General features: G+C 37.2%; 1 protein-coding gene across 2 annotated transcripts in view; it reads right to left on the bottom strand.

Moving 5' to 3' along the window:
• Positions 1-13,715, bottom strand: part of LOC122796581 (glutamate decarboxylase 1-like) — a 1,347,171-nt gene that overhangs the window by 48,834 nt on the left and 1,284,622 nt on the right. Inside the window, exons 14-15 of one of the 2 annotated variants that reach the window (XM_044065171.1) lie at positions 7,321-7,410; positions 6,981-7,079 (exon numbers count right to left, since the gene is read on the bottom strand). In XM_044065171.1, the coding sequence (XP_043921106.1) occupies positions 7,053-7,079; positions 7,321-7,410 (117 nt within the window). In that variant the 3' untranslated portion in view covers positions 6,981-7,052. Of the gene's footprint in view, positions 1-6,980; positions 7,080-7,320; positions 7,411-13,715 lie in introns of those variants that run through there. The other variant, XM_044065170.1, reaches the window with a different exon arrangement.

Below are 13,715 nucleotides of genomic sequence, written 5' to 3'. Positions count from 1 at the left end.
ATCTGGGAGTTGCCACCCAGGTTCCTAACATAACTAAAGAAGGCCTTGTGATTATCTTTAGTGTCCTGTGCAATTTTTCTCTCGAAGCTGGCCTTGGATAATTTTATGAGGGACCATAGTTTTTTGCTAGTACTAATCAGTGATGCCTTCCTTTTTAGGGATTTTGCTCTATCCTGTAGTAGCTTTCTCCTTTTGTTGTATAGCTTATTTATGGCTGGGGTCCACCAGACAGGAGGCCTGCCTTTGGAGGATTGGGTCTTGGGTTTTATTTGGGATTGCATGATCCATGCATTCCTGAAGGTGTCCATAGAATGCGTTTATAAAAGATTCTGCAGTTTGGGCCATAGTTTCCAGTGGCCCGGGGGCTTTGAATGATTTCACCTAGGTTTTGAGAAGTGTGAAATTAGCTTTTGAGAAGTTTTTCACTGTGGTTTTCTGGGCTGGTGGTGGGGTCGGGATGTGGATGTCCAGAGAGATTAATTTATGGTCCGATCTTACCAATGAGGGGTATACCTCTGGTGTGGAGCATAGAGTCCCCATGTTTGTGATGATCAGGTCCAGTATGTTTTCCCCTCTTGTGGGAGTGGTGACTAGTTGTTCCATAGCATTTGAGTTTATAAATTCTAGGAACCTTTGGGCTAGGGTGTTGAGGCTTGAGCAGTGCTCCCAGTCTATGTTTGGGTAGTTGAAGTCACCCAATATAAAGGTGTTTGGAGAGACCTTCATATTCTCCAGTGTTCTCAGGAAAGCCGAGCGAGGTTCCTGAGTTTGGGATGGTGGTCTGTAGCAGGCTACAAACTGAAAGGCAGTTTTGCCCACTGTTAGTTGCACATGGATGGTCTCCGATGCTTCGTGCACTGCCACTAACCTGGAGGTGTGGGTATCCTTGATGAATATGGATACTCCCCCTCCCTTTGTGATTCAGTCTGAGTTTTGGGGCCGAAAAGCATGGTATGAGGTATAACCTGGTAGTGCTGGGGTGCTCTCGGGAGCCTTGAACTAGGTCTCTGTTACTGCACAGACATCGATATTCTCCATGCTGAGGAGAGCTTTGAGTGCTTGCATTTTGAGGTTTAGACTTCTGGCGTTTAGTTGCATTACCCTTAGTTTATTTTTCCTTGTGTTGTCTATGAAGGTGAGTTTGTCTTTTGAGCCTTGTCTAAAAAAGGCACTATGGGGGTGGCAAGAGCCTTTGCCAGTATCCGAAAGCCCAGAGGTGACAGGTGCAAGCCGTCCCTAGCGAAGCAACGTGGCTTGTTGAGCATGTCATCCCAGGCTGACAGACACTGGATCCCCTTTGAATGACACCAGAACTTTAGCCAATTGTTAAAATTGATAATTTTTTCTTTATACTGTAGCATCACTCTTGGTGAGGGTAAGATGCTACTCAAGTTTAGGATCATACCTGCCTGGGCTACATGATCAGAGAGCTCCTCTATGTCTCTTTTCATGTAGTCCAGGGAGGTACATCTCAGGTCATTCACACCAGCATGGACAATGACTGAGTCATATTTGTACTTGCTTTGGAGTGACGTGAGTGCTTCACAGAAAGAGGAATCCTTTTTTCTTATACAAGAAACCACCTTACAAGAAGGGTCATTAGACTGCACAAGACCATAAGCCAAATCTAATAAATTATTCCTGTCTAGAGAAAGTGATACAAAAGGAGTTAAATGTTTACTTTTCTGTCACTTTCTGACAGGATAGCTATGGTAAACAGACCTAGTATTGCCAGAAATAGCTTCCCAAGGATGGGCAAAACATTCTGGCCAAGTAGGAACACATTCCGTGCCGCTCCTCCAATGACTGACAAGAGTGGCTCTCTTTTTGCCACTGAGGAGAACCCAACAGCCACAGAGGATGTGGATAACCCCTCGACCATGGTGGTTGTATAGATAACACCAGAGGGATCCAAAGTCAAAGATGAGTGATCTGAGCAACCAGCTTTTACTCTGCTGTGGAAAATTACCAGTTTGCTGTGAAAGCAAAGGCTGCTTAGTTATTTTTTTTTCTTTTTGTGGCTAGAAGAAGGTTTGACTGAGGGACTGGTAGACTGCTCCATGGTCAAGCCACAAGATGTGCTTTTTTTCCTAAGGAAGCTTAATAGCAATAGTCAGTTAAACAGGAATGAAGCAAACTGTAACTTTTACCTAAAAAAAAAAACATAGTAAAAAGCACTTTAAACACTTTCTCTAGCCTCAAATAAAATAAACATTTTTTCCATAGAAAAAGCAGTTTTAAACATCTTTTAACAACTTTTTTACCACAAAGTAAAAAAGTGCTCTCTTGTTTAAAAGTACACAAAAAGTCATTAGTCAGTCAATGAAAATACTTTGACATAGCTTAAAAGTAATTATTTCTGACAAAAATTTAGTTTAAACAATGTTAAAAGAAATGTGAAAGGATTTTCCCTGAAGGGAACACATCTGCCTAGTAATGGAACACCTTTAGCTGACCATCAATCCTCAAAAAGCCACAGAGGAGCACTCTTCTTGACTGCAGGAAAGGTCTGAAGGGCTGGGCAGCCAAGCCTGTCTCGTTATCAGCTCAGCTTGAGCTGACTATTCGCTCAGGTGTGTTGAAAATGCCCTGAAGCTTTGAAACATGGCCAGCTGTTATATCCTAAGCAAGCTATAACCCTACAGCTTAGGCTACTGTACCAGTGATCAATATGAAGAACATCAGTAATTATGGGGCATAAGGAAGTGCAATAAAATGAGAGCGCTTCACAAAACCTATTAATTAGGCAGATCATTCTCCAACATGGACATTTCAGATTTTGATAGTTTTGCCCCCAAATTTTCCCAAGGCTTGACTCTAAGTTGCAGATTAAAATGGTGGTCAGTAGAGATTCAGTCTGAACTGTTGCTAAGTTTAGCTATTCTCAATGGCTAGAGATGTGCATATATTTCCTCATTCTTTGAGCCTCATTCATGGATTAATTTCTTAATTTCTTTATACATTTTTGTCTTTAACCAGAAGAAAGGCATGAGATCATCTATTAAATAGTTCACATTTTTATTTTGATAAACAGTTCTATTTTGGGGGATTTTTTTACTGCTTCTACTATTTTACTGGCAACCAAGACAGCAACAGCTATATTCTGTTTGACACAATCCATTAACAGTTTTGAAAATAACCAAACATTAATTGATGAAATGACCTAACCTATGTTTTTTTCATAGCAAAATAAAAAAGAACTAAAGACTATTTCTTGTTTGCTAAAGGTAAACCTACCAATGTAACCTTTAATTTTAAGCAGGTTTAAAATTAGGTAATTAGCATGGTTATGTTTTACATGTATCTCAAGTGTTTTGTTAGTCTCAGTTTAGTTTCATATCCTATGAAATTACATTTCTTTAATTACATTTATCCATGACTCTAAATTAAGAACTGTTATATGTCCTCTTTCATCACTTTGTTTATGTTGGTATCATGGTTACCTTGATTTATAACCCTCTCATTTGAACATGACCATATCATCACACTATCAGATCTGCTGCCATTTCTTCATGTTTTACTACTTTTTCATACTTTACCGCTGTCTGAGTTACTCTGTTCCAGAGCTTTCATTACCTCCATCTGTCTACAGATTGCAAACTGCTACATCTTCATCGAACAGACATGTAAATACCGTATAACTTAGTTTGTTCCACCAAGATAACTTTGTTACAGTGACCAATCTCTTCTCAAGCTATGAAAAATGTATTTTCTTTACACGGGAATGTTTTTGCTTCATCCTCATGACAAAACTACTCCAACCATGGACATATTCTATGATATCCACACCCTGTTGTGGTTTACTGCTAAAGTGTGCTTCTTTCTCCTCCTTTAGGTATCAACTTATATTCCACTTCCTGGCAAAACAGGTCTGTTTATATTTGGTGTTATCTGACTTAAGCATTCTAATTCAGTTTAGGTATGCTGGTTTCAGTTTTAGTTACTATTTTGTTGTATTCCTTTCATTTTGGATTGAATCACATTTTCTTAAAAACATACTTTGTGTTTATGGTGTTTACATTTGCAACTCTTCTGTATTTTGGTGCTTGCTTTCATGGTCTCTACTTGGAATTCATAAGGACATTGGAAGAATTACAGTTTGCTCTTTTAGCCTTGATTGAAAAGCCATTTTGTTTTTGGGTAAGTCTATTATATGATGAAAAAGTAAGGTTGAAATGTTTGAAATTTGTGATCATTTCTTGCTCAGACTTTACATATTTGAGTTTATTTTTCCATGATGTCTGGATGACACTAATGAGATCTGCAGTGTGAGTCAATGCTGTCATGGTACATGTTCCTCAACTGGACCCCCCCCCCCATTTATCAAAATGAATTTTAGAACTGATTCCACGATTTGCCTTATAAATTACTTTAGACTGACCAGCCTATTGCTTATCACTTATAAGCTGGTATAACTTTTTATAGACGATGTGTCTCTATCTTCTTCCAGCCTTTCTATACTTTACCAAAATCCCATAGTTTGTTGGAAAGAACAGGCAATGGTTTTAACAGCTCTCTCTTTAATGCCATTTAGAAGATTTTTTTTTTATCTGCATTTTTACCCAGTGACTCCCTTTCTTTAGCCATGATACACATTGATTGTTGTCTTGGTGTAAGAGTCAGGCATCTTCCAGTCTGAGCAACAGCCCTATAGCCCTACAGTCCACATATTCCCTTACTGTTGGGCCTCTACGGTCCATTTATTCCCTACAGAGTTAACAGATAGTAGGGAATGGACCAGTCTGCCAGATCCAGCAGATTCTCCTCATCCCTTGGAGTATATAATCGAGTGTTATTAACTTTGAGGTCTATTATTTGCTGCCTAACACTGAAATAAGACATGAGACCACATGTGTGTCTTTTACAACATAACGCTCTGTGCACTGCTGGGCATCATGTTCACATCATTCTAATTTTCCATAGCTGCAAAACCTAATGGTCTGTGTGGGTGTCGCACAGCACAGCAAGCCAGAGCCTCCTTTCTACCCTTGGATAGGTGAGTTGGCAGTGGACACTCAATCCCATTCTCAGTGCCCCAAACTCTCCACCAAATGAAACACTGGTCATCTGAGTTGCAGTCATGGCTTCATCCCTCAGTACCACAAAATATTTTTCATAACACCCACTTTATACAGACAGATTGCATTGGCTGGATCTGACACCTGTATCTTATTATTTGTGAATACAAAACAGAAGTATTATTCAATTATCCATATGTGCCTGCTGCCTTGGCGTTTTGTTCCCTATATTTTGATGCCTCCCATCTGTCTTTGCTGTAATGTATCTGTACACTTGTATCACCCATCAAATTTTAGTTAAAATCCTTTATTCTCTGATCCCTTGCTAGTCTTCCTTCTACATTAGATTCTGATTTAACTAGCACAGTTTCCCTTCTTGTTTCCCCTGTGTTTCTTATACTTACAGGATAATTTATTTGCTGTCATTCTTCAGTAAAAACACACAAATATTGTGTTGTGTTGTGTTTTTTCAGTTATTTTCGTATTACAGTAAACTCTATCAGCACCCATGGGGATTGGTAGATGCCGGATAACTGTAGTTTCTGGTTGCTCAAGAGTTACTATTAAAAATAAGCCAGACTAATATTGTACCCTATACTATTTGTTTGGTTTGACTTGTTCTCAGGTTGGGGAGAGAGGGAATTTATTCCTCTCTTTCTTTTTAAAACTCCAAAACTCTAAAACTGTAAGGTATATTTCGGGGGGGCACATGAAAATTGTACTGTATTTCTTTGATTTTTTTATTTCTGGTTTCTTGAGACTACTGGTTGCTTGAGTTCTGGTTAGCTGAGAGTTTACAGTACTTGCATGTGCAAAGGCTTGTTACTGTAGTTATGACAATTTTGTCATCCTCAATTTGTTGGGTATGTCCCTCTTGCTTTCCTGTCTCCTGGTGCTTTAGTTTAATGGTACAGAGGTTACTCTGAACAAACACAATAGTATGTAGAAGTTCACAGTGGTTTCAAACAAAGGTTGTTTCAAAGACAAATCCAAATGTAAGTGTGGTCAGAAGTGTGTTTTTTTCTCCTTGACAGGTGGGTGGATTGGTCCAAGGACTCTTTTCAACCACGATATGGTCTAAAAGCTACAATCAGTCAAAAGCAATAGAATGAACAACATGACTAGTAAATGTGGTAGTTCAAACTGAATAAGACTGCAAGGTCATCTTAACAAGGACAATGCATTCTGCTGACACAACAAGGGATCTATTGAAGGTGCTGCCACCCACAAAGATTAAGTTAGATTGAACAACTGCACAATACCCAATAGCAATAACTACAGTAAATTTAGCAGGTCTAACTTCACAGAGCCATAATGACAGTCATGGATATATGTACCATTATAAAATATAAGATTATGGCTCTTAACAGGTAGCACTGTAGAAAGTACGTATAAAAATAATAAAACACCAGTGCAACCACCACAGCAATGCATATGAAACATACTTTTTTTTACTTTTATACATTAAAGTACATTTTATGTGTATTTCCATGGTGGTTGCACTGGTGTTTTACCATTGTTTTATTATATATATATATATATATATATATATATATATATATATATGTGTATATATATATATATATATATATATATATATATATATATATATATATATATTGGGGACAACAATATAACCAACCTATATAAAAAGGCAAAACAGAGATATTGACAGTCACAAGTCTAAAGCCCATGTGTGAGTGTTAAACTGTGTGAAAAGTTGTATTGTTTAAAGTGTTTATTATTTAAAGACATCATGAGAATGTAGGGTTACAGGTGTTTTGGTGAAGATTAGCACTAGGCATCTCTGTTTTGCTAATTGTTACTGTTAGGCTTAGGGTTATGGCTAAGGTTAGAATCGAGGCTAGGAATAACGTTAGGGTTTTGTCTAGTTATTAGTATTAGGGTTAGGTTTATGGTTAAGTATAGACAAAGTTAGTGATGTACATACTGTCTACCTTCAAAACATTACTTTGCAGTAAAGGTGGTATTCAAACTTGTGGATTCAAACTGCTGACTTCAGAAGCTGGATTTTCAAACATGTAACTTCAAAGCTGCGAACTACAAAAAAAGCAATTTGAATTCAGGACAATGAATGTTTATATGCACATTAGACAAATATAAACCATATATTGCTTTACATTTTCCATGAGAAGATATGTTAAAAGGGTCAGACACTGAAGAGACTGTCCAATGTTGGTTCAAAATGCATTAGCAAATTTAAGTGAATACTGGGTCACACTGATTGATTTTCACATGCTACAAAACCACAATTCTAAACACACATGTATATACACTCTACCTGATGTAGTCTTCTGTTTCTTTCTGGACCTTTAGGAATTCCTCTGATGCTTGGCGGGATGTACCAGAAACAGACATTAGAATGTTCAGGCTAGGAAACAAGAAGTTTCCCAGTCAATTGCTATACATTCACAGCAAGACATATGCTTATAATAGCACATTTACAGTCTTGATTGCTTAACCATAGAGACATTTCTTAGGTTAGTCTCTATGTATTATCTAACATTAAGATAAAAAAAGCTTTAGGTGACATTGAGTCATGAAACATATGAGACAGACACAAAACGCAAATGCACACAAACATACAAGATTAGAAAATGAAAGAGTTCAACCATTTTAAGAAATGATTCAAGGAACATACGAGAACAGAAGAGACACTCAAATAATAAACAAAATATGAAATGAACATACAGGATTAAACCTGAAGTATTTTTTCTTTCCTTGTATCTTATAGAAAGTAGTGAGCATTATTCTATGTAGGCTGAAAAAAAGTGCATGTGTTTCACTAATCTCTAATTTTTGCTAATGTTCCACAAAAGGCCATAGACAATGCTTTGTGAATCACAGACACATTTTGTTTCTATTGTTCCTTCATCTCTCTTTGCCCAACATATCTAATTAAACAAATGAATTATATGCACAAGTCTATACATTACATTTTACATGTCTGTGCTGAGATTCAGTAAAATATGCTTCTCTAAATAGTTTACATTTTCACCAGTTACGTTTTTTTGTCACTTACTTACAGGTCAATGAAATCCAAACAGAAGAAAACTGACTGAATTTTACATGAAAAACAAAGCTCCTCACACCACGCGTGTAGGAAGTACTCTCTTAACTAATTTAAGTAACTCTAAGATCACAGAACCTCAGGCTATGTTACAAAAAGCTTAACTGGGTGGCAATTCATTGCATCAGATTCATCTGATCTTCTTTTAATAAAGTGCAATGCAATTAAATATTTCCTCGACTTAACTTCTTTATTACTGCCCATTCTCCACAAATTAATACCCTTGGTACTAACTGCTTGGGATATTTTTATTCTCTATATGTAAAGCGTTACATTTCCAAACTTGCCTGACATATTTAATAGAAACATTTATTTATTTTTCTTTTCTCAAGTGGGTAAATTAATCATTCTTACACCCTTTTCAGATATAAGTAAATAATGTTTGTGTATTTATTTTTCATTTAAGTCATTCTTAGATCCTTTTCAGCCATGATCAAGACATCAGCAAACAGGAAAAAAAAACAGTCATTCTCATACATTTATCACATATGTAAAAATACGACACTGGGATACTCACTTCTGCAGCAAAAGTGAAATCCAGCAGTCACTGATGCTAGAATGTCTCATCACAAAAATACGCCATCACACAAAACGTATAAAAGAGAAAAATGGTGTAACACTTAAAAAGCACTTTTGCAGTAAGGCTTTCCCCTGCACCCAGGAACATGAGCGGTTGGGTTGTGCCTTCACCCACACAATATGCTAACACCATACAAATAAAATCAAGCAAACATTTGTGATTCCATTTGAAGTGTTGCTCACAAATATCTCACATTTCTGACTGGTACCCCGGATTCCCCAATATAAAACACTGTTAGACTGTGTTTTTAACTTCATAGGAAACAGAGCACATATGTATTACATTTAAAAAGAAAATGTACAAGTGCTACTGTTATTTTTTTCTGTCACAACATTTAAAATGAATGAAGGCCCTGCTTTTATACATAAATGCATGGTGTTTATGGTTTTGATGATTTAGTAACACAGGTATTTATGGTCCGTATAGCTTTTACATTTTACACTCTGGGCAAAACAAAAAGCTACACTTTGTTCAGATATGAGTGATCTGGAAATGTTGCAGCTTGTCAGTTTCAAATAGCTGTTTTGACCTGATTTGACCCTATTATTTGTCAGTTTCAAATAATAATTCTGATCTGAACTTAAATTACATCAAAAAACAGGCGTACCTGATTAAAGATTTGACATTTTCTTCCAGTTTCGTGACAATATTCTTGGAAAATGAGTTATATAAAGTAACTAGAAAATACCAACTTTTTTTAAGATAAGTAAACAGCTGCATCTTGAATGTTTGAATGTAGTCTTTTTTTTGTTATACTGCTTAAAAAGAATACAATCCCAAAGATTAATCCAATAAATGCAGAGACTAGATTATAAGAACAGAACTTTACATATTGTTAAAAGAAAAAAAGTGTTGTCTTAAGTCTTATATTATGCAGACGTTTATTCAAAACGTTTGCAACTGAAGTAGAGTTTCAATAATTATCATATTTTATTTATTTATTTATTTTAGATACTGGAAACAACTGAGAAGAGAAGAGCAAAGATCTGAAAAAGAGTCCACCACGAAAGTTTATAAACATAAAGGAAATTAACTAAGTAAAAGTGACAGTTAAGTTAAACAGAAGTCATCTTTGAGACTGTTAGAAATTGCCTTAAGTTTAAAACAGAATTAATCTGAAGTTGTGTAAGCAAGGGACAACCATAAAATAAGGACAGGAGGAGTAATGCTTAAGCAGCTTTCTGAGTATTGTGTTTGGTGTCATACATCAAAAGGTACACCTCAGAATGCCTAGCTTTCAACTACTTTTTATATAAAAGTCAAATTTCAATGAGTAGACAAGTACAGTGCCTGACAAATGGCATTTTGTCATGATGTACATTTCGTGAATAAGATTTTAGTAGTTGAGTTTTCCGATGTCTCAAAGACAAGTCTCAGATGTGATTACATTAATGCCAGGCTTACCACGCGAGAAGCCTCCTGAATGTGAATATGGATGACTTGCTCTATAAAAAAACAATCTTCTCAGAAGTAAGATAGTCACTTTGCTTTTGACTGACTAACTTTTTGACAAAATGGTGTTGGTGAATGACTTGTATCAATCAAATACAAATGTAAGAATTTTGAAGGAGTCAAAAACTTAAATTAGGAGAAAATGTAGTGAAGAATTATGTCCCATCAATTCATAAGTTATCAGAGGCAAACATCACACAGCAGATTTTATTTATGTTAAGATGCAAACTAGAATTAGTTTGCTATTTTTTCAAGAGCACAAGAATGCAAACTGGATAGATGTTTGGTCCAGAAGGGTGCAAGTACCTAGGCACAGTGGTAATGTAGCATCTAACTACAACAGAGACAGAGTTTGTCACTGATAAAAACAGACAAAAGAGAGACCAAGGCCTAACCCTTTAAGACCCTTGGATAAATGGAACAGACGTAACTGAATACAATCTCCCGTGAAGCCTTTGATTTCTGTTTGGCAATTATCGATGGGGCCACGATAAAGAGGAAGATGAAAAGCCTGTTCTCTAATAAATGGAAACAATGATTAACCACATTTACATATTCTGGAAGGTCAAGAAATAAGGTTGAAATAGCATTTTCTCAGTCAATGTTCAAATATAGTGTCTCTAATGTAGTAAACAGGGCACCTTGACTCTGTCATTAAGCCAGAACCTAGGTTTTGAGTTGTCAAGAAGACTATGAAAATTATGAAAATGCAAAGTAGGCAAGAACTGTTATAAATTATTTTTAGAAGTATTTTTAGATAGGGGACAGTGAAGAGTGAGTAGGCAATAATTATTAATTTCTTTATCACTGTCTGTCTCCTTTGTAAGTTAGAGCACGTACAGTTTACTTCCAAAGCTACTGAACACAGCCTTTCATTATCAATGATTAATTAGTGTTGTTGGTCAAGAGTGGGAAGTACAGGTTATGTAAAGGAATGTGCTGCATCATACCATGCTACACCACACTGCAGGTGACGCCATTTCTTTGGTGTGGCAACTGCATCCCAGGGAAAGTGCCATGTAGTCCAAGTCAGCTCACTGTGAACTGACCAACGCCCCATTTGGTTTGTGTAAGCCAGCTGACCTACAAATTACTGAAGACTATGGGAAGCCCAGAAGCCCACAGAATTTAAATGTCAATAGGTGCTACCACAAGTGTGCTTGTGAATGTACAACATGGTCAACCTTTACTGCAGTGGTGCTTCTAGATACCCTTGTTAGACAAAGAAAATGAGACAGCTTATTTGTGCTGTGCCCAAGCATGTGATTGTTGACATTTACGAGAGCAAAAGGTTGCCAAGTTCATCTGCTGACACACTACTAAGGAGTTACCTCAGGTTTGCCGTAGAGTAGAAGAAGAAGAATGAAACAGAAAGTAACGCATAGTCTTTTATGCAACATATCAAAGTGTTAAGTCTGAGAAGCCATGGTGGTACAGTGGTAGCATTGTTGCCTCACAGCAAGAGGTTCTCCTGTTCAATTCTCAGCTGGAGTGCCTTCTGTGTGGAGTCTGCATGTCCTCCCCGCAGTCGAGTAGCCTCCGAAAGACATGTGAATGGGCATGCCTTCGCTGAAGGTTGGGTGTCGGGCTGGCAACTCGGCACCATAAAAATCTACTGTCAATCATTAGCAGATGGGAGTTCCATTGTGGCGACCCCTAACTGGGAAAAGCCGAAAAGACAAACAACAAAACAACATTGAAGTGTTAAGTCTAAGCAACCTAGAAAAAACAATCTGCACATCTGCCAAAGCAAATCAATGATTTAAGTCAAAACAGGGTAGTCACTTCAGTGATACAAATTGCATTATATATACAGATAACAAGATATTAGATTTTTGCAATGAATCTGTTTATATTATTCTACATAATCTAGTCAATTCTTGGAAACCAATTACAATGCAAGAACATCAAGAACAAAGGCACATGTATTATTACTGGACAATTTAAGACAATATGCCAAGCAGTTTACAGCAGAGATTACAAAAGAAGTAGAAAGAAAACAGAGGAGAATAAAGGAGAGATTCAGGAAGAGGCGGCCTACACAGAAGGAGGCACAACAAGGGCAGGAAAGAAAAACACAAAGGATTAGTCCAACAGTATGGTGAGGATAGTCTACAGCGAATAAAAAACTTAATAAAGCTAGGAAAGATTCAGGCACAATGGTAGGTGTAGAAGCCTTAAAAAAATGATACAAAAGAAGAAGAAGAAGAAAGAGCCAGAATGTGCCGAGTACTGGAATAACCACAAAAGACCAGAGGTGAAAACAACAAGTGATAGGTGAAATGGAAAGGCATCTGAAAAACAAAACAAAACAAAAATAAAATGGTGGAGCAAATTAAATTAGAATCAGAACAGGGGAAGTACTCATATAAATTGAACTTACCATAACAGCAGATGCTTGAATGATCACTGCTGCAGTAGCCTTAACTTTATGGGTTATGTCATGCCAAAGGATGTAACTGCTGGCCAGCTTCCAAAGCTTCATAGCACTTTCCACACTTCCACACTGTGATGCAGCTCGAGCTACACTAACTAAAAGACAAGTTTGGGTGTGAAGTCCTTCAGAGCTTTTCTGCCAGCAGAGAGAGGGAGGCTGAGTCCTAACAGGACAAGGCTAGGTATAACAAAAAAATACGTCCACACCCTGGCATAAAAAAACACCCCAAAAAACAAGGGGGATGAAGGAAAAAGCTACTGTGGCTGTGATCATTTTAACATCTACTGATATGATAAGTTCAACTTACACAACTGTACTATGTTCTTCATATTGATCACTGCTGCAATAGCCTTAGCTATATGGGCAGATTACCATAGCTAACTATATTTGGGAGGTGGAAGGAGAAGGGTCCAGGAACTCCTGGATAAGGTCCTAGCAAACCATTATCTAGACCTAGAGAAGGAATTCAGCATACAGTGCTTTGTAAAAGTATGTACAGAGGACCAAGTAGCAGCTTCTAGAATACTTCTAGTATCCAAACCATTTCCAAAGCCATAGAAGAAGCCAAGATCTTTGCAGAGAAGGCCTTGACCTTGCCTGGAACAGATTTGTCATGGTGAGTATACAAAAAATAATAGCCTTAGACAACCATTTGGAAATAGTCTGCATTGACACCAGTTGTCCCTTCTTACCTTCTCAAGAAATGAACAATTGATCGGATGATCTGTAAGATTTAATTCTGTTAAGATAGTCTTCCAGTTGTATGTGGACATCCATAGTATGATGTATCCTTTCTTGCTCATTTCAGGTTTAGGAAACAAAATGAGGAGATGGCTAGTTTGACTTAAAGTAAACTCAGATATCACTTTAGGCATAAAAGAAGGATTAGTTCTCAAAGAAACCCTGTCCTTGTGGAAAATGAGCTAGGGTTGACTCGCCATAAGAGCTTGCAACTCAACTACCCTTCTTGCAGAGGTCAGAGCAATCAATAAAACTGCTGTTCATGTTAAGAACCTGAAGTCAGCCAGGTTAGCTGGTTCAAATGGAACAAGTGTTAGTTTCTCTAACACAAAATTAAGATTCCGAGGAAAGGGGTAGCAGTTTACTTGGAGACCTCTTATGCAAAACCCCTTTGAA

Source organism: Protopterus annectens, chromosome 3.part0 (genome assembly GCF_019279795.1).
Source record: "Protopterus annectens isolate FY-2018-M chromosome 3.part0, PAN1.0, whole genome shotgun sequence".
Lineage (NCBI taxonomy): Eukaryota > Metazoa > Chordata > Ceratodontiformes > Protopteridae > Protopterus > Protopterus annectens.
The sequence above is the reverse complement of the archived record's forward strand: the minus strand, read 5'-3'. Positions and strand labels throughout refer to the sequence as shown.